Source organism: Pteropus medius, unplaced genomic scaffold (genome assembly GCF_902729225.1).
Source record: "Pteropus medius unplaced genomic scaffold, Ma_sr-lr_union100, whole genome shotgun sequence".
Taxonomy (NCBI): domain Eukaryota; kingdom Metazoa; phylum Chordata; class Mammalia; order Chiroptera; family Pteropodidae; genus Pteropus; species Pteropus medius.
The window spans coordinates 12,594,670-12,619,138 of record NW_024349799.1 but is presented as its reverse complement, the minus strand read 5'-3'; the positions used below and the strand labels follow the sequence as shown (position 1 = coordinate 12,619,138).

The 24,469-nt window shown below is 35.1% G+C and overlaps 1 protein-coding gene across 3 annotated transcripts in view; it reads right to left on the bottom strand.

Moving 5' to 3' along the window:
- Positions 1–24,469, bottom strand: part of NLK (nemo like kinase) — a 130,504-nt gene that overhangs the window by 31,501 nt on the left and 74,534 nt on the right. For all 3 annotated transcript variants that reach the window (XR_005658041.1, XR_005658042.1, XM_039886074.1), the window contains exon 3: positions 16,773–16,828. Coding sequence is in view for 1 of the 3 variants with exons in the window: in XM_039886074.1 (XP_039742008.1) it covers positions 16,773–16,828 (56 nt within the window). In the remaining 2 variants the exon portion in view is untranslated. The remainder of the gene's footprint in view (positions 1–16,772; positions 16,829–24,469) is intronic.

The window sequence follows — 24,469 nt, the reverse complement described above, 5'->3', positions numbered from 1 at the left end:
GCCAACAACCAACCAGGCTGACCTTTTACAAATTAACTTCTCCAAAAAATACAATTCCTGAATTTGAAGATTTAACAATATAGGTGTAGAAATTGAGAAGCAACACATACCACTTTATGATAAGGTTTCCAGTTTGCTCTAGTATAAATTCTCTAAAGTCTCAATCCCCAGCATAATATCTCCCAGATGTCTCAACCAGTTGCCATGCCAACTAAAGCAGCTTAAATTAAATGAGGGCCTGAAAAGGCACCTGCATCACTCCAGGTCTGTTGCACATTAAATAAAGCTCTCTTGACAGGGACTCAGAGGTGCCATTAACTTGAACAGTAGCTATCTGATTATTGTTTCTGAGTAATCTAATGAGGGTCTCTAAACAAGAGGAAAAACTGGGTGCTCTTTCTCTCTCCCAGTCCTTCTAAATGGGACAGCCTCTCCAACAGCTGGTGCACCCACTGGGTCAATGACTTTGCTATGGCCTTTTAAGTTACCACTGGGTAAAGATAAAATATAGAACCAAAGTTAGAGCTTTCAGGAGACTATTAACAGATTAACCATTTTCCCCTATTAAAACTTGTCATTAAAAACATGATCATAAAAAACACACTGTGCATGGTATGCCAACCTCAGAGTGCTTTAAACAACTCTGCTATAAAATAAATTACTGTTGATTGCAGCAATTAGTTAAGTAGCTCCATGAAATATGGATTTCAAAAAGTACTGATTTGCTTCAGAAAAATGAATGATGCAAATTAACAATTAGAAATGTATAAGGGGTGGGGCATGGCAGCTCTGATGCCTCAGGTGCCTAAGAGAAACAAGTGTTACCATGTTGTTTTAAAGAGTTAATTTTGGGGGAGATGTTGGTGGTAATATTGACGTTACAGAAGCTTCTTTACTACAGTGTTGAAAATAGTCCTTTTGCATTCTCAAATATTATTAATCCCTGGAGAAAATCACTTAATAGAAACACAAACTCAGGGTAGAGAAGTTATTACCCAAGGTCATATTTCCAGTCTGTAAAAAACCAGGACTACCTTAGGTTTCCTGACTCCTAGTCCAGTGCTCTCTACCTCACCAAGCTGCTTCCCACAGAAGCTTGCCTAGTATTCCCATTTCTTAACAAATATCACCACAGTATACAGATTGAAATAAAAAAAGCTGAATTACTTTTAATTATGTGCTATGAGGAGAAGAAAAGGAGAAAGGAAGCTAACTTTTTGTTGAAGATACTATGTGCCACTTTCTATGTCACCTCATTTAATCCTCATAATACCTAATTTATTAACTCTCCGAGGCTGGGAGAAGTTAAACTGCTGACACAGAGCTTGGATTCTAACCTAGGTGGTAAAGATTCTGAGGCCTGACCTTTTTCATAAAATTTGCCTCACTTTGTTTACTATTAAACGAGAAAAATGAAATTCATGAGACTTGACATTACTTTCACGTTGCAAAAACTAGGTTTCAAGGAAAAATCAGAAATTTAATACTTCATTAGTTGATGCAGCTTTTAGAATCTCTCCTTTGCCATGTGTTTTCAAATGGAAAGTCACTCTCTTCATTCTTCAACAAATATTCTCAACAGTATAGCATGTGAAAGACACTGTTCTAGGCACTGGAAATGCAGTGGTATACAAGACCGTCACTGCCCTCACTGAGTTTATAGCCTAACAAGGGAGATGAACAATTAAACAGGCAATTACAATACAGATGCTCAAAGATTACAACGTTATGATTGTTAATCTCACAAAGCCCCTTAGACATTACTTTGGAACGGAATATGCCAGATTTGCCATCAGATAGCCAATAAAAATAAAAGCAAGAAAGAAGTACAATCAGGAGATATTTTTCAAAGAGATAAATCTCTAAATTATTAGAATTGCTAAATTCCAGTGACTACAGAGATTTAAACCTTTAAACATGTAAAAAAAAAAAAAATCAAGATTTCTTCAGCTCCTACTGAATTTCTAAATTACATGCACATTCTAATTGGCAATTTAGCTATATCTGTAAAAACACAAACATATTTGGTTTCCAAAAATGGTTCACCTTAACATTTTTTAAAAAACACATGAGAAATAATAATAAAAGCAATTAACATTTATTAAGTTCTCACTATGAGTCAGGCACTTTCTAAATGCTTTATGTGAATTATCTCAATGAAACCTCACAACATAGGTGGCAGGTTATTCTAAAGAACTAATTATTCTGAGTTTTAGTCTTTTCTTTTGGAAGGAACTGAATCCGAAGACATCTGAAGTAATTGCCCAAATCCACGCAAGTACTCTTCTTCATTTCTTCTAGTACCTAAATGGTAGGTCTTCATTCCATCACTCCTAGACCATACATAACCTCAAATAACAAATAATTTCACAGTTTGCTGAAGAATTATCCTAGTTTGCTGAAAAGCATTTTGAGTCTACTTTGTACCACTTTTAACATAGTCACCTCATTTAACACTCATAACAACTTGGGACTATTCCCAAGTTGTAACTAGACTGAGGGTGAAGAAATGTCAGGTTGACAGGCCAAATAATATTCCTTTTGCCAACAGCTGAAAAATAATACAAAGGTTAAAAAAATCATAAAGGCAAGTTTTCCTACCTCATACTCTCTTTCTACCTCCTGAGCATTAACTTTTTTAAAGTCTTATTCCTTTCACCCTTCTTTAGTCAAATTACAAAGCTAAAATTGACATTTTCTTGTACCTATGAATCATATATTCCCCACTATTTTTTTTAATGCATGAGGAAAACTTAAACAATTAGAATATGTGTGTATATAATAGGAACCCCTGGGTAACTATTTGTGTGTAGTGGGATAGAGTGGTAGGCTAGTAGCCCTCACCATTAAAGAGTCTGAACTAGAGATTGCTGGAAATATAGGACAGGCCTTCGGTGGGAGATCTAAGTTGAAAATATAAGTTTGGGAATCATTACTTATGGCAATAAATAAATAACAATCTCTACTTTCTACTAAATGAAATCTGCCACAGATGGAATATTAATTTTGGTTTTGGTTATAATCTTTTCTTTGCATAAGATTTTCTTTATTAAAAAAATTTTTTCCATTTCTTTCCTTCTTTTATTTTGAAAATCTGGATACTGAAATTATGGAAGCATGTCACCATTAATGAGTTAGAAATTCAACCTTGATGACATGACATTCTTTAGAATAAGGCACACCAATATTCATTCTGTACACTAATGCATACCAGAGTTGTTAAGTGTACAGTGTCCAAATATAATATGCAGGACATCCTGCTAGACTCCCACAAAGGTTGCTTAAGAAGAAAATGTGTTCATGGGGGACAGAGTTTAAAACAGGAAAAAACAAAAATAAGGAATTTTCTGGGGATCAAAGAAATGAGGTGGGAATGTATTAGATATACCAGAAAGGCAGAGAAAAAAGACAGATGTTTAGAATTAAGAAGTTCTGTACAATTTTCTTTGATGCAAAAAGGATTATGGGCAAGAAAACTAGGAAACTAATCTAGAGCCTGGCAACACACAACTCAATGGTGAGCCTCCCCTGACCTCCTGCTCCAATTAAAACAAATCTGTACTACAACCAATATTTGTTTAATCTACCTCTACGATGCTGTACCTATTTTGGGAAGTAATTTAAGAATGCATGATAATCAGCCTCATGCCAGAAAGCCTAACTACTCCAACTGTCAAAGGTAATTCTGCAGAAAAAGCTACACAATCATTGCAGAAACAAATGCTGACACCAAATTCTGACCTTCAATTATGTGTAAGATGATTGAGTCCTTTTCTGTTTTTAGGATATTCATGATTACTCAAGCAGTCTCAGTGGCTGCAGGACTGGTGCCAACAGCATTTTTGTTTAACCATCATCATTAGCACCAATAAATACTGACTGGGCACCAAATGGGTGTAGAGAGCATGCTAACTCACTGACAACACAGAGGAAAAAGATGGATGCATGCAAGGCAACATTCAAAAGATTATAAAAAGATCGAGACTGATATGTAAAAATCAAATACAAAAAACAAAGAAGCAAAATGATTTTAACAAACATGGCCATAGAAACTTGACAGAAAAACAGCTGGTATTGTGAGTTTTCTATATGTTAGGCATCCAACTTTAAACTTTTTTAGCCTCATCTATTCCTAATTACTCTAAGAAATAAGTCCGATTATGATTCTCATTATACAAATAAGCAGAGATTTAGAGTGGTGAATGAACTAGACAAAGGTCACAGCTAGTATTCAGCAGAGTTGGCACTAGATCTCAGCCTTTGTTCCTAACTTGTGCTCTGTCTTTCAAAAGATGAACTAAACCTCAGCAAAGAGGGAAATGAAATAATTCTACTTCAGAAGAGAGAAGGCCAGGAAGCTGATTTTTAAAGTGAGGAGTTAAAAAGGATTTACACAGTAGGAGGCAATGTAGTGTAGGTTTTGGAATCAAAGACCAGGTTAGAATCTTACTCTTCCACTTACTAACTTGATAACATTAGGCAAGTTAGATGTTATATGGGAATTACATATAAATGCCAGGCACATGGCAAATAGGGATTACACAGTAGCTGCTATCATCATTATCATCATCATGGGAGGAAGAAAGGGTACTGAATTTATTAAATATCAATATGCCAGGCATTGTGCCAAATGTCTTACATACGTTAATTCATTTATTCCTTGCAATAGTCCTTTGAGAAAAAATATTATATCCATTTATCATTGAGGAAACTGAAGCTCAGGGAAGAACATCAAATAACTTTTTCAAGATCAAAAAGCTAGTACGTGGCAGGGGGTGGGGAGTGGTTATCAGGATTTGAACTCAGGGCTGCCCAATATCAGAGTCCATGACTTACCAAAATGACTGTGTTCTTATTTCTTCCTAGCATTTCCATTCCCCCCGCAAGAAAAAGCCAAAAGAATAGAAGTATAAAAGAAACACAAAACAGGTGACCAATTTAAAAAGCTCTTTTAAGTTACTGATCTTAAAAGGAAAGATTAGGCAATCTTAAAAGGATATCATTGCTGAAGAGGAAAAATTTATTCACTTATTGAGGTCTCATGAGGTTTTTTGTTTGTTTGTTTGTTTTTGCACCACACAACAGTATGTCCATGATAGTCATACTCCTTCATATGAGGACAAAAATATTTTCTTAGACCAAGATAAGTTTTCTACAGGGCATATATTATTTTTGAGAGAGACATAGATTGGTTTTGGATAGACTGAAAACTCAAGGGAGCAATTAAAAGCCCTAATATCTGTGAGGTCTCTGAAAACCTCCACAAAGGGGATCCCTGATTTTGGTAAGGAGCTTCTAGTAACCTGGAGTCTTGAGCCCAAGGTGGCAAAAATTAGCTATCAGATTGGTATCCCATAACTGATTAGTATTCTATATTTCTAAAACAACAAAAACACATACATAAAACAAAACTTTGTTTGGCTCACGCATATTTCCTTTGGAAAAATGCCACTTTGACCTAATCCTATTTTCTACCATCTGGCTCTCTTGCTACCTCTAAGTGAGGTACCAGTAAGAGGAAAAGATTATCAATTAAACACATAATTATTAAACCCATCACCAATTATACAATTCAGTGCTCTAAATTAACACTTAATAATACTCATATATGTGCAGAGAACTGATATAAGCAATACATATGTAAGTTGTACTCTGGCTACAATACAGATTTGTGCTAGTGTGCTATAGGTCTATTATGTTCCCTGCTCTCAAATAAATTGAGTTGGTAGCAGGAGACTCAGCTGGTCTATGAAGTGGCTAAAAGCCCCAGCGCTTCCCCAAATCCTCCAATTAAGGCAGGTCTAATATATTTAGTGGCTTCTGAAACCTCTGGGTCTCCACATAACACATGCCTGCTGGTGTCTACCAACTTTAAAAAAATAAAGCCTGAACAGTGGACTTTAACAAAAGATCAAATAAATAGTCCTATGAGCGTTCCTAAACTCTCACACCTGAATTAAATATGTCTGGAGGCTAGTAATCAGAAGGTTAACCAGAAGGTTAAGCAATTCAGGAGAATGATAATGGACTTTTAAGGCTTTTCAGCAGCTCAAATTAGGTGTGGCTTTGTTGTTATTCAGTACCACCTTCTAATAATTGGGAGGCCTGATAGCATTTCATTCCCACCAGCTGGGACATTTTAGAGATATTTATTTTTAAGAGGTGAAAAGACTGAATTCAAGCTTTAGATTTTGGCTTCACCTGGAACACAGGTGTTTCAGAGAGCTGCTGTGAATAAGTTGTTCCAGCTATGTACAGTGGCTCTCTACAAAGCAGGGGGGAAAAAATCCAACTGTGAGCTAGGAACTTTAAAACAACTTCGGGCTTTGTTAATACACTAAGGCCTAGGTAATCTTTATGTGGCCAGGAAGGGACTACTACTAGGGGATGTGACTACCACTGTAGAGCATAACGGGGAGTGGTTCTTACAATGGCAGGCTGAAGGAGGAAATATGTCATATCTTTCTCATTAATAAGAAAGGATTGGTAAAGGTAATGAAAAAAGCAGTAAGAAAGATAATGTGGATGCAGTCTGGAGAAAGGCTTGGAGGTGCTAGGTGAGATGTACATGAAATATTTTCTGGGAAGAAGGGACCAGGTTAAGGGAATATGAGGTAGTGAGGTTAACAACCCGTTCCTCATTAATAGTTTACATCTTATTTAAAAAATCTCTATAAACAGGCTAGGTTTGTTACTGATAGGCCATTATGAAAGTCCATTTCTTTGTGAGTACTTGCTAATGCCATCTGTTGGTAGTGGGCTTGACACACTTTGTTTTCACTAGAAAGTTCACAGAAGTTCCTATTGTCTTTCTGGGTCACTAAGTTCTATCTCTGTCTATTTTTCCATTCCAGTTTAATTCTCAAGATAACTCTATGAGATAGATACGATTATTATTCACCAAGAAATTGAGGCACAAAGAGGTTAAGTAACTTGCCCGAGATCACACAGGTAGGCTAAGAGGGAAAGATGGGATTCGAATTTAGACTCCATGTTCTTTGCCACTACAACATAGTTTCTTTCTCTTTCCTCAAGCTAGCAGAATATGCTGGCTCGGTAGGCCCTGAAACAATCATAAGGATTTTGAAATAAACAGAGGACGAGGATCTTGTTCCTGTTTCATGTGATAGTAAGTCACTAAATTCAAGACTGCTGCTGTTAAGCAGCAGAAAACTAAGAGACGATGAGAGTATCGCAGTCAGCAGGAATGGAGAAGGACACTGATTTTAGAATGCAATTATTTAGGCACTCTACCAAGTGCATGGTACCGAGGCTTTGTAGGGAGAAGAAAGGGAGACACTTGCTTGTCAGTTTCCTATAACAGTCCTCTAAGAATATGGGATGAAGGTCGATTTTCCACATTCCCAAGTTCAGGCCTGCCAACTAGTCTATGACTTAGATTGTTCCCACCTTTCAGGCAAAAGGGAAAGAATAAAGTGATTCATTACATAGCTTCTAGAGTAATAGAAACTGGGGGAATCTATAAACTATTAGGAATGAGTGCTTACTATTGATGATAAAGTGTCGTGCAAATATAAGAAAACACAACTAAATAAGCACTTCAGTAATAGAGCTAATCACTCTGGATAGCTCAAGTTGTGTATATATGTGAAAATCTGTGATATGGTCTTGTATAAAAAAACTATCTATCAGGTTCAACAACTCTCGCCATCTAGGGTGCAGCACTATAGCCAGCTGGCCTGCTTGCTAAACTAAAGTCTAAGAACACATTTAATGTTCTATTAACAAATGCAATGAAGACACAAATGCAATGAAGACTGATATATGAAGAACTATTAATGTGTTAAATCCTTTCAGATAGCAAAATAAAAGTATTTAACTGGTTTAGCTAGATTGGGAGAAGAAAATGGAGAATCTATTGTATTGAATTCATTCTGTAAATGAATATGGACAGAAAGCTTTGAAAACATAATTTTAATCCCTTAACATTTTTACTAACTTCAGACAAGAAAAAGTAATTCATTCTTTTTTCCATTTCATATTGGACAGAACCAACACTAAGTCAGATTATGAAAAAGAAATTTTGAAATTTTGGCTAGGTGGAGAGCCAGAGGAGAGAAAGAGCAATTAGGGGGATCATTTTATAAACTATATAAATGTCTAACCAATGTACTGTATACTTGAAACTAATAAAATAAAATTAAAAAATTATCAAGTAGGTGGCATATGGGTCAAGGGTTCTACAATCATTTTTTAAAAAGCCTTCCAGCTTTGTATGATACATTTTGGAACAAATATGAGAGTTAAGTGATTTTTCCAAAAGGATACAATAAATTTTTGGTTTAATAATTGTAGTATGCGGATCCTCAAGTCTGGCTCCTTGAGCCATGGATTCTGTTTTATGAAAGGAAAAGTCCAAGAATGGCAGTTAAAACATGCTTAATCCCAAATAATGCACACTAATTCTGAAATCCTGCCATTCCTGTTTGAAAGAAGAAGATCTCACAACTATAAATATGCCAGCTTTAATATTATCTCTTTCCTCATATCTTTTCCTTCCAAAATCTGGTCCACAGAGGAGGGAAATTTCAACCGAGACCTCTAATATGGAACTGCCTCTGAAATAAAAATGAGGGCATTAAATAGCATGGATAATGAAAATTCGGTTTATGGATATTGTCGATTTCAAACAATGCTTTCCACGTGAAAGAAAAACAGCAATGTATCACAGAGAGAATTGCTTTCTCTTGTAACAAATGGTCAGCCTTAAATCTCATCATCTTCTTTGCAACAAAAAGCATGGACGCCTTCACGACTAGAAAAAAGATCCGTGTGTGTGCTTCAATTAGAATCACTGACCTTTTCTGTAGCATGCCCGTGTTTCTCTATAAAAATCAATGGGATAAAAGGTCACGTTGTTAAAATGTTTGAATACAACAATCTCTTTCCCTGATAAAGGCAAATTCTTTTTCTTTTTAAGGTAAACAATTTGCTATATAGAATGTTGAAAATTAAAGCTACCTTTAATTTGCAATTTAAAATTGACTAAAAAACATGAATTTCTACCACCAGAAAAAAAACCCGGAAAGCTGTCATTCTACATACTCTGGCATAGCCCAGAAGGTTCTGTTGGCTGAGTCTTTGGTACTAAGGCTATAAACACATATGCAATAAAACAGAAAGAGCATTCTAGAGAAAATGTTCTTATTTTAAACGTCAGCTCTCTTCTCCCCAAAGTGCCCTGGAGAAGGCAAAAGCAAGTTCTGTGTCTGTCAAATGTAGATGGTAGAGCCTGGTAACTACTTATCTTCCACCATCATAACTCTCCTAAGCAAATGTACATATACACAAACCCAAGGAATAGAAGCCAAACGAAATGACTGAAATATTCACTGCTTTTTTTCTGAACATAAAAAAGAACATTTGAAAGAAGAGCCTCTACCTAGTTTAGAAAAACATTTTACCTAATTCACGAAGACTAGGGGAAAATTCTTCAATCACCGCTTGATTCAGAGGATAAAGGATGCACATTATCAGTCATATAAACTGCATCATACTTCTTTCTGCCGACACAACAAACCTTTAACACTTCCTTCAAGAGACAATGAGCCCTCAAATTAGACCCAACCACCTATCTTTTCTGAATGGTGAAAAACTTACTTCCATGTCTAGACAATCTGGTTTCAAATGTCCTTCCACCCAACAGTATTTGAGGGCAATTTACTGCAGTCTGATCTACTGTAAAGCTGCAAGAATGATGTCATTAAAACGGAGTAGTTATGCTACCATAAACAACCACAAACTGCATTCTCAAGGGAGGACAAGCCTCTCAATATGCCAAACTATAGATTCTTCCTTACCTACCCAGAGCTACCCATCACAAGTGAAATTCATTTTTGGTTGAAAATTTTGAAAGACAAAATTATCAAAAGGAATAGTGAGCATTCAAAATATACACAGGACAAAAAAATCTAGAAGAATCTAGGAGAGGTATATCAGAAGTCTGTTTCTGAGTGCTTTTATGTCAGTTAAGAAGAGATAAAATGGTGGTCCATTTAAAGAGATCTGCCTCCTCTGTCAACATATTAGATCTATAATGTCAATTATATCTCAATAGTTGGAAAAAAGATAAAATCTGACATAGAGTGCTTTAGCCATTTGTTCAGAGTACCCACTTTCTAACATTTATGGAATAAATGCTTTATTATACACTCAGATATGCCAACTATTAGCATTGTTCCACATTGCTATTTACTGAAAACATCTATGCAAAAAGGGTTACATGGATGCACCAAAAGAAATCAGATACTGTCTAAAATTTTATGGAAGAATAAGATTGGAAATATTGAAAATATATTTATATTCTACTAATAGGTAACTATGGATTGATATAGGAAGGGTTAATGAAAATGTCTTATTCTATGAAAATTCTAAGTTCCAGTTAAGTTTTCCAAACTTTTTTTGGGGGGATGGGGGAGTGAGCAGAAGGGAGAGAATAAAGGCAGAGCAGTTTTTTCTACTTAAGAAAATTTGATTAGTAGCTCTATTTTAAAACTGATTACCTGGTATTATAATTATTTGAAAATTGTCAATCATCTCCATTGACACATGAACTCCTTATCCAAGGATAACAGCAAAGGCTGTTATGCTTTACATTACCTGCTAGAACATCTTTCCTGAGGGTAAAGTTCTAAAGTTAGGGTATAACATGAACATTAAGTATCACCAAAAAGATCACCTGGAAAGATACTATGTTGGAGACCAATATAGCAAACTCTCATTAAATTCACCAGGACTGTGTTCTGTGGTATTGGAACAGAGTGCTGTTTTCTTTGATTGAACCCCGTATGATACAGCAGGCTTGTGTTAAAAGATCATGCTATATTAAAGTACCTCTTTCAACACCAGCACCGCACTCAGCTTGGTGAAACGCTCTGATGATGGGAAGCCTATGGGAGCTGAAATTACCCGAGGAATAGCACATTCTTGATTCCTATCTCGTGTTCACTCTGGAAAATAAGCTAAATGAATAAAATTGAAAATAAACTAATTATTTCTTTTTTAGTCATGTTAAAAACCATGTTGCATATGCTTCAGTTTCAATGCATGATTCTAACTCTACTGTAAATTCAAAAACTCACCATTCAAAGAATGAACAAAACAGATTTCGGGTGATTAGTACAAGGCTCTGAGTCAAACTTTCCATACCTCATTTTGAATCCTGCCCTTTCCATTATTGATGTGCCAGAATAAAATAAAGGTGGGACTTTCTGCCTAAAATATAACATATTTTGACTTTCTTAAGGCTTAAACAGAAGATGAATTAGATCTTGAGGTTTTTAAAGATTTGTAGATCACAGTTAATTTAGTTGTCAAAAAGCATTTATGATGGATTTACATGAAGAGCATCAACATGATTATGGGGAACATGGTCTTCATCTAAAGAGCTTTTAAGTAGAGGAGTAAGCTACTTCCTTCTCGCCTACCCTTTCTCCAGGTTATGGTTGGTCCTATCCGCTACTGCTCAAAGACCTCTCCTTTAAAAATACACACTCTAGAACCAAATTGCATAGTCTTTTACCTTTGTCTTTTCTAGCATATCTGATTTTACCTAGATGACACAATAGCTGGTTCATACTTGCATACTGAAAGTCCCTCAGGTAGTAACTGATAACTTCAACATTCATGCTTTAAATCACTCCAGTGCTTTAGCCTAGTGGATCCTAACTGGAGCCTAGTGAGGACATTAAGATAACTGGCAGGAACTTTAAAAAATACTAGGACACAACTCAAACCAATTAAATGAGAATCTCTGGGATGTAGGATCAGGGCATCTGCATTTTAAAAAATGCTTTCTAGGTGTTTTTAATGTGCAGCCAGGGTAAAAATTCTCTACCCCTCAGTTTCTTAATTTTCTGGTTTAGAAAAAAAGTGCAGCTCACGTAGGAATGCTATGTTTTCTGGGGTTTGACATTTTCAGCAATCAAACTACTAAAAACAGAATGCTATAAACAGAATGATGTCATTTGTTTCCAAAGACTATCAATATACTAGAGCGATGCAAAAATAATAAAAGCGAGATAGTCCATGGCAAATTTTGGGGGTAAGCTTAGGACTATAATCTGTGAGTTATCTCGGGGCAAACGGGAAAAAGGTGAACCATCTGAATTCTATGGACTTTCATTATCATGTTCCTTCATCGACCTCAAATCATGGCTCTGCTTTATATCTTGAAGTGATACAACTTGTTCTAACTACAAATTTCCTTTCTTGGAACACAATCTCCATATTCTAACGACACCAATAGTCCTGCTGAATCTGCTCTTTGCTTTCATCTCAACATTTTGTCTTTGGATCTCACCTCTCCCCTTTCTCAGAGTACATCGAGTCCTCTTCTGATTTCAACTGCTTCTCTTCCAATGTGGCTAGCCATTCTGTAATGTTCTAGGTAGCCTGCCAGACTGAAGTATGATAATGTTTTCCAATCAAACAATTAGAGCTGATTTCTTTTGGATTAAATTTCAGTAGGCTCAAAGTAATTAAGTGCCAAATTGTTTTCATACAGATGTCCAAATAGAAGAAACTCAAAGTATAAAATGAATAATACAATCTTTTAACAAGCTAAAAGTTCAGCTCGGAAAAATACATAATCTTTAATTTCTATTAAAGAACTTATTTTCTAGGTTGACATACTTGATTTAAAAAATATGAAGACACAAAAGCTAGATGATAGAGGTTGTGGTAGTTTATTGCTCCTACCATACCTGCTAAATCTGTTGCACCTTGTAGGTAGATTTGCAAACAGTTAAATCTAGACTTTTGTCTTTTTAAAAGTTACTTAAAGAATTATGTAAAGAGGCTTGGTCTTTCAAAACCCTAGCTAAATTTTTGGAGGGCACTAATATGATTATTTTATTACAGTTTCAGAGAAAGACATATGATTAACTGCATGATACTACATGCTGATATGTTTATTGTACACTTGATTACATCAAAATGTTCACAGATCTAGGCATTTCTAAAATTAAATATTCAATTAGTTTAAAAGACATCTGGTTTAAAATGTTTACCTGGAGTGGGGTGGGGGAGAATGTTTACCTACTAAAAGTTACACATGCAATATAATATCCCAATTTTCTGGTCTTAGAAAAAAGTGTGAGAATGTGGTACTGTATGTATAATGGAAGATTATTTATTTCCCTTTACAACTGAAATATGACATAAATTTTTGACTCTATGAACTGAATTATTTATCAACTAATTATTAAAACATGCATTAGATGCATAGCAATATATTTAGAATTTACCTAAAACGAGAGCTTCAAATAGACCTCAAAAAGTTTCTTCAAAGCACAAGTCTATGATCATATATTTAAAACTCAAAATATCACCCATTCCGAAATCTGCAAAGACACGACAATCCTCCAAAAAAACCCATCATCTAAAAACACTTGTAATACCTATGCCATATTTCTGAGATACTACAGAGGAAGCTGCTGACAGATGGATAATACATAAAGTTGAAATCAAATAGTAACTTGAGATTCTATTAAAATTGTCAATGTTTTTGTGCTTTAGGTATTAAGTTGTCTTATTTTACAGAGAGAAATAAAAGAAAAAATTATTTTTTGCTTTGGCTACAATAAACATATTTGTATTAAAAAGCACAGGACCCAGAAAACTTCCTGTCTGGGATAGAATCAGCAAAGGCAGAGTTCATATATAACTAAAGCATTTCTTACGTTTCCTTTTAAAAACACAAATTTTTAGTATCTTGTACTCTAAGCTAAATCATGCCTTCCTAAAAAGTCTTTATAATCCTATGGCAGCTATAGGTTTAATTCCTTTTTATGTTAAAAGGATTCATTGTTTTCCAAATGGCATCACCACTGGAAAACACTTTTTTCCCCCCTGTGCATCATTCTACATATAGCTAAAAATTATACAACAGAAAACAAGAACGCTGAGGTTTAGTTTGAATGATTTTCCCATCTGTATCCAGCTAATTACTGTGAAAGCAACGAGTATCAATTTTTAACCTGAAGGTAAAAAATTAAATAAGAAAGTGAAACTTTTAAGTAAATGGTACACCAGAGGGTTCCACAAATATTTTATGGCAAAGTCTTTTATTTAAACATTCATGAACAATTTTGGGGAGAGTCATTTCATATAAACATTCTGTTTATGAAATGGGCTGAAATCAGCTACCAACAGCTACTATATCACCTATTCACTCTTGGTTTTAAAGCATAACTATTCTAGCTTTTCCTCTGTTGTGCAAGTATTTGAAATAATAATGAATCAAGGATTCCCCAGACTCGATTAGATTATGGTCAATAAGAAGCAACTGAGAACTTCTAGCTTACTGAAACACGCAGGGTTTTTAAAGAATGACAAACCCAATTACACAAAACTAATACCTCACATAAACAATTCATGTTTGAATTATAAGACAGAAAATGGATAAAATGAATTTGTTAAGTATTCATGAAGAGAACTGAAATATATTTGGCATTTATTATATAAACCCGCGTTCACCAATTATCTTATATGAAAACATTCTTTGCCCACAGAAGGCCTATGTGCAATAAAGGCTTAATTCAGCAGATGTGGGTTACCCAAACCCTACATATTTCCAAGTCTTTAGGATTGGCCCCTGACCAGCTCCTGGGAAATAACATTTGCACTTTTGCAATATTTTGTTTCCTAAGAGTCTCTTAGTACCTGGTGCTTTGGCCACAACACACAGTTTATGCTAACAATGTGATTGAAGGTGCACATCTGTTTTTGTTCACCTGGGCCTTGGTCCAGCTGTATTAATTCAACCTCTGGTGGGGAGAAAGGTGGATGGCTGGAGACTGAGTAGCTAAGGTCAGTCCCTTGGGCTTCCCTGACTGACCTCCAACAAAAACCCCGACTCAAAGGCTCAGATGAGCTTCCTTGGTTGACAACACTTGCCTGTGATGTCATAAATTGTTGCTGGGAGAATTAAGCACTATGTATGCAATTCCACTGGGAGAGGACAACTGAACTTTGTGTCTGGTTTCTCAGGGACTGTTTTATACACCCTTTTCCTTTGCTGATTTTAATCTGTATCCTTTTGCTGTAACAAACTGCAACTGTGGTGGAACGCCTTTCCTGGGTCGAGTCCTTTCAGAGAATCACTGAACTTGAGGGTGATCTTGGGGATCCCCAACATAGCCTGTAATACAGTAAAATTGTTATTCAATAAAGAGAATTTCTTCTAATTTCAAGGTTTGGTCAGCAACTTTATTTCCAAAAAGGCAGAAATAGTATTATACACTCAAAGGAATGCCTTCTAGTATGTGGATTCCCTTACCACCAATTAAAAGGAGTCATTAATGCTTTCTCCTCAGTTGCTACTACTGACTTATAATTGAGGAAAAAATTCTTCTATCTTTAGGTTAATTTGGTACTCTTTTAAAAAGGGCCATCCAGCCTAGCCTAAGACCTCAGGTATACAAAGAAACTCTTCTCAGCAAGGAGTCAGTGAAGGGCCAGTCCTTTCTTTGGAATGTGCAGGGTTGGAGCACCCTAACTCCAATGATTTAACCTTTTACAAAGGAATTAATTTCATAAAGGATTCATGAATTAAAGTATCACCAAGGATTACTGTATTCAAGAGCTTTTGGTTTATCAGATCAAAACATCCCAGCAGTGCTGATCAGTCGCAATTCTGTCTAATAAGATTTCCCAGTTCCCTAGTCAGCTTAGTCATTCTCTTTCCCTTTGGGAAGCTCTTAATTGTTCCCAGTTACTAAGGAAATTATCGAAATTAATTGTCTAGTATGAAATCACCTACCACCTCTGTAAGAATGAGACTTTTGTTTATTTCACTGCTGAATCAGAAAAAGTATCTTGCTATTATACTGGTGTCCATTCTGAGTCACAGGCCTAGTGTTAATAAAAAGCCTTGAGTGGATAAACTGTACTATCATGAGCTCACTGACCTCAATGTTTAGGATCTCGTCTTTCATTTAAAGCTTTACCAAGTGTAGAATGTTAAATGGTGATGCTTTGTCAAGAATGTCAGATGGACTAACTTATGTCCTAATATTTTTCATGCACAGTCCCAGGAGCTATTATCAGGCATTAAAGCCTTTATCCTGAGACAACCATATATGTAGGAGTTGAAATCAAGACGATAGAGTCAGACTGCCTGGAATTGAACCTAGATCCCAACACTTACTAGTTCTGTCATCTTGGTCAAGTTTTTTATCTTTTGTGCCTCAATTTCCCCTTCTGTTAAATAAGAATAATCACAATACCTCCCCAGATGGATGTTACAGGGATTAAATTAATGCATATGTGTACGGAACTTAGAATTGTACCCTGCATCTTATGTAAGTCATGGCTATTACTAACACCATCACCACCACCATTATTTCATGGAACTTGGGACATTTAACTTACATTATCTCTTTAATTTTCACCTTACCCCAAGTGGTAGAAAAAAGGGTAGAAGTATCCTCTTGACTGACAGGCAGTTGTTATATAGTGACATGAGCACTTTACTGAGATCCACTACAACATAGCTGCCTCACTGGTTTTATCTGCAAAATGAAGATGGTAATAACCTATCTCATAAGACTGTGTAGGGATCAAGCAAAATATCTGCTCAGATGTCAGGATATATTGATAATACCTGGTAAAATTACCTGGTTCCAGGTACTCAACCACTTCTGCAAGGATGAGATTTAATACACTTCAAAGCATGACCCCCAAAATGTGCTAAATAAATGAATTAATAAAAAATTGTCCCCTTCTTTCATATTCCCTGGTTAGGATACATTTCTTCAAAATAGTCAATGTGTGGAGGTTGGAGTATGTCAAGGGCAGAGAGTACCTGAGAAAAGGGGGAAAAAAAAGTCAAATTTAGAGAACTAAAAAAGAAACAACATGACATATATGCACGTAAATACTATTAACACTTTAATGATTTAAGGTTTAGTTACGACTGCCCACTAAAGTTAACTAAATTTATCAGTCAAGAAACAGTTGTACACTTTAAGATGTGTTTGTAAACTTACTATCTAAAAAATAATTCTACCTAAACCAAATGAGAGAGGCAACTGGGTTAAACCACATGCTACCAGAACCCCTGCATAGAAGAGTGTTGGAAAGAAATGCCCTATTTTTTTTAACAATTGGTGCTGCTCTCAGAGTATGAAGAGCCACATCTACCATTCATTCTTTTATTCCTCTGTTCAAAAAATGTTTACTAAATGCATTCTATCTGGAAAGCACTGTGGCAAGCTCTCGGGTTAAACAAATTAGACATTAAACAAATAGTAACACAAATATATAATTATGATATTTATTATTATGAAGGGAAAAAGTAAAGAGGAATGGGGAGAAAACGCTTCCCTGAAGTCACACTACTCTAAGAGTGGAAGGCTGAATAGGAGGAGTTGGTCAGGCAATGAGTAGGCACTGAGGCAAGAAAGAACCAGGAAGAGCCTAGAAACAGAAATGCCAGTGCTTACGGAACCTAGTGGGTGGGAAAAAAATAGAAGAGAAAGGCAGGTGATATATCACACAAAAGTTCTTTAAATTATGTTAAGCATTTTGAATTTTATCCCAAGTATAAAAAAAGAAGTCCCTAGGGTGGAGGAAAAAAAGACTTTAAGGCATCTGAAATTCAAGTTCTTTATAAAAGTAACATACTACCAATATCACTTCTGCCATTGAAACAGAATGAATAAGCCTATTTCCCCTACCAGCTGTCTAGCTACTCCTTCAAGTCTCATCTATGATGTCACACCTAAGAATCTGAACATATCTTGCTAACAAGAAATACCAGGCTCAAAGGATATAGAAGAAGTTATTTAACAAGAAATAAATTGTGCAGTGGTACAAGTTCAAATTTTTTGATCTTTAGCTTAGTCTATTAAGAAAAAAAAATTTTATTATAGAGAATTTCGAACATAAAAGAATACATAAAGAATACACATGTACTCAACATCTGGCCTTAGTAGTTATCTATACATGGCCATTCTTGCTTCATCTATACCCTTCACGGTCCCTATATAATTTTGAAGCAAATACTAGATTTATTTCAGCCATACATGAGTAAGTATCTCTAAAAAATAAAAACTTTAAAATAATATAATTGTAAAATGAAAAATTTAATGTTTTTTAATACCATCGAATATCCAGTGCTCAAATTTCCAGTTTCCTTCCTTCTTTCCTCTTTTCCTCCCTCCTCTCTTCCTTTTTTAAGTTTGTTAGTCAAAGTTGGGAGCTAAAGAAGACTTACACTGTATGGCTGATTTATGTCTTTTAAGTTTTAACCCATAGATTTCTCCGCCATCCCCTTTTCTTTTCCCTTTGCATTTACGTGTGGAAGAAATCTTGTTCATTTTAAAAGTTACTCTTTTTTCAGCCAAGCATTTGTCACTTTAAAATTTTAAATTAAACTAAAACTTCCTGTAATGAAAAAGCCTTCACTTACTTTAAAACCAGTTAAAGGTTTTAAAATAGTTTGGATGTTTTATAAAGGACATATTTCTTTCCTTTCTGAATTAAAGTGTTTATATTCAGAATCTTGGTACAAATGGGAAATAACAGATTTTCCAGTTTCTTCAAAGAATAATTTTTATCATATAAAAGATAAATTATTTCATTTCTATATTTTAAAAAACCCTATAATTAGCCAGTGTCACAAATTCATGTAAATTCATTTCTCATTATGTGATAGAACAATTTTTAGCATGAATATTTGATGCCTGAGGAAGGTAGTTAGAAATTAGTGTTTTACTTGACATCTTTCGGACTCAAAACTCTATATCTGAACGACATACATCCTGTCTTGCAGGAAAACAGAATGCAATGAGTGACAGCGTCCATTAGACAAAGCTATTTTACACTTCAAGTCTATCTGCTATAATTAGAGGGTATCTAGAGGAAAGTGACAACCATATATTTAAACCTTGATAGAGAAGAATGAAGCTTTCTTACTCCAAATTTGATGAGGCTTTTTGTAGAAAAGCCATATAAAACAGGGTTAGACATTTGCACTAAAGCATTTAGCTGTGATGGTTAGCTCCAAAGAAGCAATATTTTAAACTCTGCCTGGAATTTTTTAAACGTCTGTTGTTTTTAACTCCTGTTCTTTCTACCTAAAAATGTTATCAAAGGATGGCATTCAAAAATGTTTTGAGGTGGCAGAAAAAGTGCTAATAAGACCAGTAGAAATGATCCAGGAATCTCCGAAGTGAATAACTGAGAAGGAATAGTAGCAGAGTTTCAAACTCCAAACTTCATGTTTGACTCCCTATTTAAAAAGCCCAAATCCTTCTATATATAACTCTACTATTATTTGTGGGAATAAAGTGTGTTAGATTAGCCTTGTGATGTAAATATAGGAGGATGCCTGTAAAGACTTTGACTTGTATGTAAAAAAAAATCAATGTACTCCAAAATACCACCAATTCTTCAAAGGATCTCAAACACACACACACACACACACACACACACATACACACACACACACACACACACACAGCTAATTAAAAAAATGAACTAAAGCTTAAATAATGGTCATTACCAAACAGTGTCTCAGCACATTTCTCAAATCTTCTATGAAATAGACAAAAGCTCATTATGGTAGCTGCTTTTTAGAATTTTAACCTCTGTGATGTTAGAAGATTATAAATTGGTTACATGATGAGTAAATGACTTAGTTTTTTTTTTAGTCAGTCCTTTATCAATAAAACAACTGCTGTGAATAACCTCAATTCCTAATATAGAGACTAGAAATTTAACTGTTTATAGAATTGAGTTAAATCCCATATTTAGCAAAGGAGCTACTCCCTTCCCATTCTCTCACATCCCCAGTAGAATTTAAGTTCTTTTAAGGCAGAAATTATGTTTTTATGATTATTTTTTTTTACAGAGTTGTAACATAAAGTAAAGTACACAAATCCTAAGTGTATAATTCTATTAATTTTTACAAAGTATATATGTTAAATTTTTACTCCATGATTAAAATCTAGATCATGAAATTGAGCATTTCAACATCCCTTCCCAGTCAAAACCCCTCCCTGCTCAGAGGTTACCACTAATCTCGTTTCCATCATCACAGATTTGTTTTTCCTGTCCTTCAACTTTAACAAATCAAATTATGAAGAGTACAGTCTTTTTATATGGCTTCTTTCACTTACTGTTATGCCTATGAAATTCCTGGTTGGGATGACATTGAACATATAGTTTAAGTGGTTCATCCTTTTTATTGATGTGTAGTATACCATTATATGAATGGAATAAGACATAATGTATTTATCCAGGATATCAGATAACATCTGGGTGTTTCCAATTTCTAGGTATTATGAATAAAGCTTCTATGAATATTCATGTATAGGCCTTTTGGTGGATATATGCAATTGTTTGTCCTGAGTATGGCAAGGAGTAGAACTACTGGGTCATTGGGTAGGTGTATATTTAGTTTTAGAAGAAATCACCAGTTTTTCTAAGTGTTTTTACAAATCTGCACTCTCACCAGCAATGATAGCATTTCAGTTGATTCACATCCTTGCCAGCACTGGGTATTGTCAGTCTTTTTGACTACAACCATTTTGATGGATATACAGTAATATATTATTGTAGTTTTAATTTAAATTTCTCTGATGACTAAAGACTTTGAGCACTTTGTCATATGCTTACTAGCCATTTGGTTATAGATTTTTTTGTGAAATTCTTGTCTTTTTTTCTTATGAGCAAAAATTCTCTATTTGTCAGAAGCTCTTTATAACATATATGTTTAGATACAGAATTTACAGTCTGAAAAATGTCAAGTAAAATATTTATTTCTAATGAACTTTCTAAAACTAAATATTTATTTTTAAAATTGTTCTATTATATTGTATATGTTGAAAACAATTTTTTTTGGATACCTGTCTTTGATCGTCTTTTCATTCTTTTAACTTTTGATGAGCATTAATTCTTAATGTTAATGGTGTCCAGTTTAACAATCTGTTTTTAAAAAATGGTCAATACTTTCCTTGTCCAGCTAAGAAATATTTGCTTATCTCAAAGTCATGAAGGTATTTTCCAATGTCTTATTATAGAAGCTTTATTATCTTACCTTTCACATTAAGTCTATGATCCATTCTGAATTAATTTATGGATATGTTGTGAAATAGAGGTTTTTCATATGAATATCCTGTTTTTCATATAATTCCTGATTACTGAAGTGGCCATCTATTTCCCCCAATGGACTGCGGTAATGGCACCTCTTTTGTAAATCAGGTGAACATATATGCGTATGTCAGTTTACAGACTCCCTATTCTACTCCATTAATCTATTTGTCTATCCTGGTGCTGCCTTGATTACTGTGGCTTCATATGTCTCAATACCTGGAAGTGTGAATCTTCAACATTGTTCAACTTCTTTGAAATTGTCTTGAGTATTTTAGGTCTTTTCCATTTCCATAAACTTTAGAATGTTTCTCAATTTCTATACACACACATAAACAAAACCCTGCTGGGATTTTGGCTGGGATTACATTGAATATCCAGTTCAACCTGAGAGAACATGCCTATTAATAACAATGAGCTTTCTAATCCATGAACGTGAAAGGCTGTATTATTTTAAATGTATCAAGAATCTGCCCAATACCATAAATTTTAGGCACAGAGTACACAAAACCAAATTTACTCAAAAGTAACCTAATCTACAAAATCCTTTGCCTTTTCACATTCCTTAGCAGCAGAAGCATCAGCATAATAATGTTTACAGCTAAACAGTATGTTTGCATTGAGAAGGGTCCTATTGGTCCCATACTGATATGATTCTTTATCCTACTTATGAACCCAAAGAGGCTTTCAGTTAGGTCAGACTATACAAAGGAAAATGAATGATCCTTCTTTGGCTCCACTAACTCCTCAATGCTGCCTCTACTCCTCTCTAGAGCAGTCCAGCATTAAAAGACTGGGAAAAAGCAACTTCAGGAAAAAGTTCACTGAGATTTCTCTTTTTCTATCACTTTCATTCATTTACTCACTTTCCAAATAGACTGCCTACTGTGTGCTTAATGCTATTGCCCAAGGACAAGAAAAAGCCCAAGACTTGTATCAGAGGGGCTCTTAGCAGGAAACAGTGGGCCATAAGGGGGCTCGGAATGAGCTTTAGAGGACTAGTGAAAGCCTAAAATGACATAAAAATTCTGTGTATGCGCATTTTTTCCAAGAAGGTTCATAGCTTTCATTAGATTCTCAAAGGAGTATAAGATTGAAAACACTGAATCTTTCCTTATCCATGTTGATAATATGACAATTATGTGTGGGTACACACATGCACAAAGGTAGGTAAAGAATATTTTTCCAGATTTTATAATAGCTCAGATTCCGGTTAGACACTAGTGATAAGCCTAAACGACATCCATCTTTGGAAAGTTAAACCCATTTCTATTTCCCTGAAGTTACATCAAGGTGAATCTATCTTTTAAGATGATAAACGACCTGTTCTTTAAGGGGGGAAAAAATGTGTGTATCTCAATCAGTCAGATCACCTGAAATCAATGAATCTGATACAGTGACTTGGTAGGTTATGTTCAAAAGAAAACCCGAAGCCTCCCAGGGCTCTGAAACTATTCTCTGACATATAAAAAATCATCCGAATCGAAATCTGACCTTCCTACATCAGCCAGGTTAATCTTTCTAAATGTCATTTGTATCATGACATTCCTTTCTTCTATTCGATCAAATCTGAATCTCAAAAGAATCATTTTAAGGTTTACCTTCTCCATTTAAAAATATTCTTTGAGCTTCTAAGTCCATAACAATTTCTCTCTTTTCCTTAATTTTATGGTAGTTTTCTGGCAACATTCATCTGAGAAACTTAAATAAATATAGCTACCTGGGTCTCAACCCCAGAGATTCCAGTATGTCTGGAATGTTTAGGTTTATCCAATTTAGTATGTCTGGGATGAGACCCATGAATCTACATTTTTTAAGGTTTACCTGGTGATTCTAATACACTTCTAGGTTTGGTTTCCCAGCTTTTTGCTACACAGAGAACACAAACTGTCCTGGATTAATGTTTAACCATGCAGGCACTCTTCCCACAGCACTGTTATCATAGTATTTATCACATTACTAAACTCTTTGGAGGTAGAAACCCCTAGAAGCTAATGTAGTTTAGGGATATAGGATGTGTACAATAAAAGTTTATAGAGTTAATGAATATGGACTCTGAAGCAAGACAGATTTAGACTCCAATCTTGTGCCACTTTGACCCTGGGCAAGTTACTTAACTCTAAGCTTTGGTTTACTCTTCTGTAAAGTAAAAATAACAAGCCCTATCTGACAAGATTTTAATGATTAAATGAATTAATGTATATAAAGCATCCAGCACACTTCCTGACACATAGTAACATGTTAAACACCTAGTCTACTTCCCTCAAGAAACGAACATGTTTTAAACTTTTTTTGTACCCTCTACATGACCTAGCACTGTACTCTGTACACGGTACATAATTAACAAACATTTGTTGCCTTAACTACGTCAAATATCGGTTGCCTCTTAGATTGGCATTCCACACATACCACATGTGCTGGCCCTGAGATGCTTTTGAAGATAGATCTCAGAGCACAGCATAAATTCATTGTGTATACAGTGGTGGTGCCATGTCATCTTCAACTAACTGCCTCACTTTTAAACCAAAGAAGTCACAAGCATTCTCTTATGATAGAGCTTAGGGGCTCCAAACAGTTGTGTTTCACAAGGTGTGATTTTCAAGAATTCAGTGTGTTTCTTTTCTTGCACTACTTACTCTGATACTAGCTTTATGACTTAATTAATTATGCTATAGCAGCGGCCCCCAAACTTTTTGGCACCAGGGACCAGTGTTCCTATGAAATCTAATGCCTGAGGATGTGAGGTGGAGCTGAGGCGGTGATGCTAGTCCGGGGAATGGCTGCAAATACAGATGAAGCTTCGCTTGCTCGCTTGCTGCTCAACTCCTTTTATAAAAGAATGATATATCATCATTCTTTTATAAAAGAAGCCAAGATAGGTCTGAATATAATAAACCATTTGAAACTCTTAGTAAGCAAATTTCCTATGCTATCTTCAAAATATTTCTTCACCATGGATACCTTTATTTGAGTCTCTGACAATGTACATCGGGTTTGTACTATTTGATGCTAGGGTGTACTCAGGCAAATTCGAGAAAAAAATAACTAAGCAAGCACTAGATAGCACTAGAAAAAAATAACTAAGCAAGCACTTTCAAAATTTGAGGAACCAGTCATAAACTTGAATGGTATTTTCAAAGTTATTGAAACAAACATTGTTAGGCAGTTCCAATCAACTGAAAGACAGAGATAACTTTTTTTCCAAGTTTAAGGAAAATGGATTGCAAGAGGAGTAATCATTAAAATGAAATATGTCAAACCAAGGAGCTTCAAGTAAACATAAGTTTAATATTCCTAGTTTTACCAAATACTTCAAACTTATATGAATTTCTCTCTGAGAGAAACACAC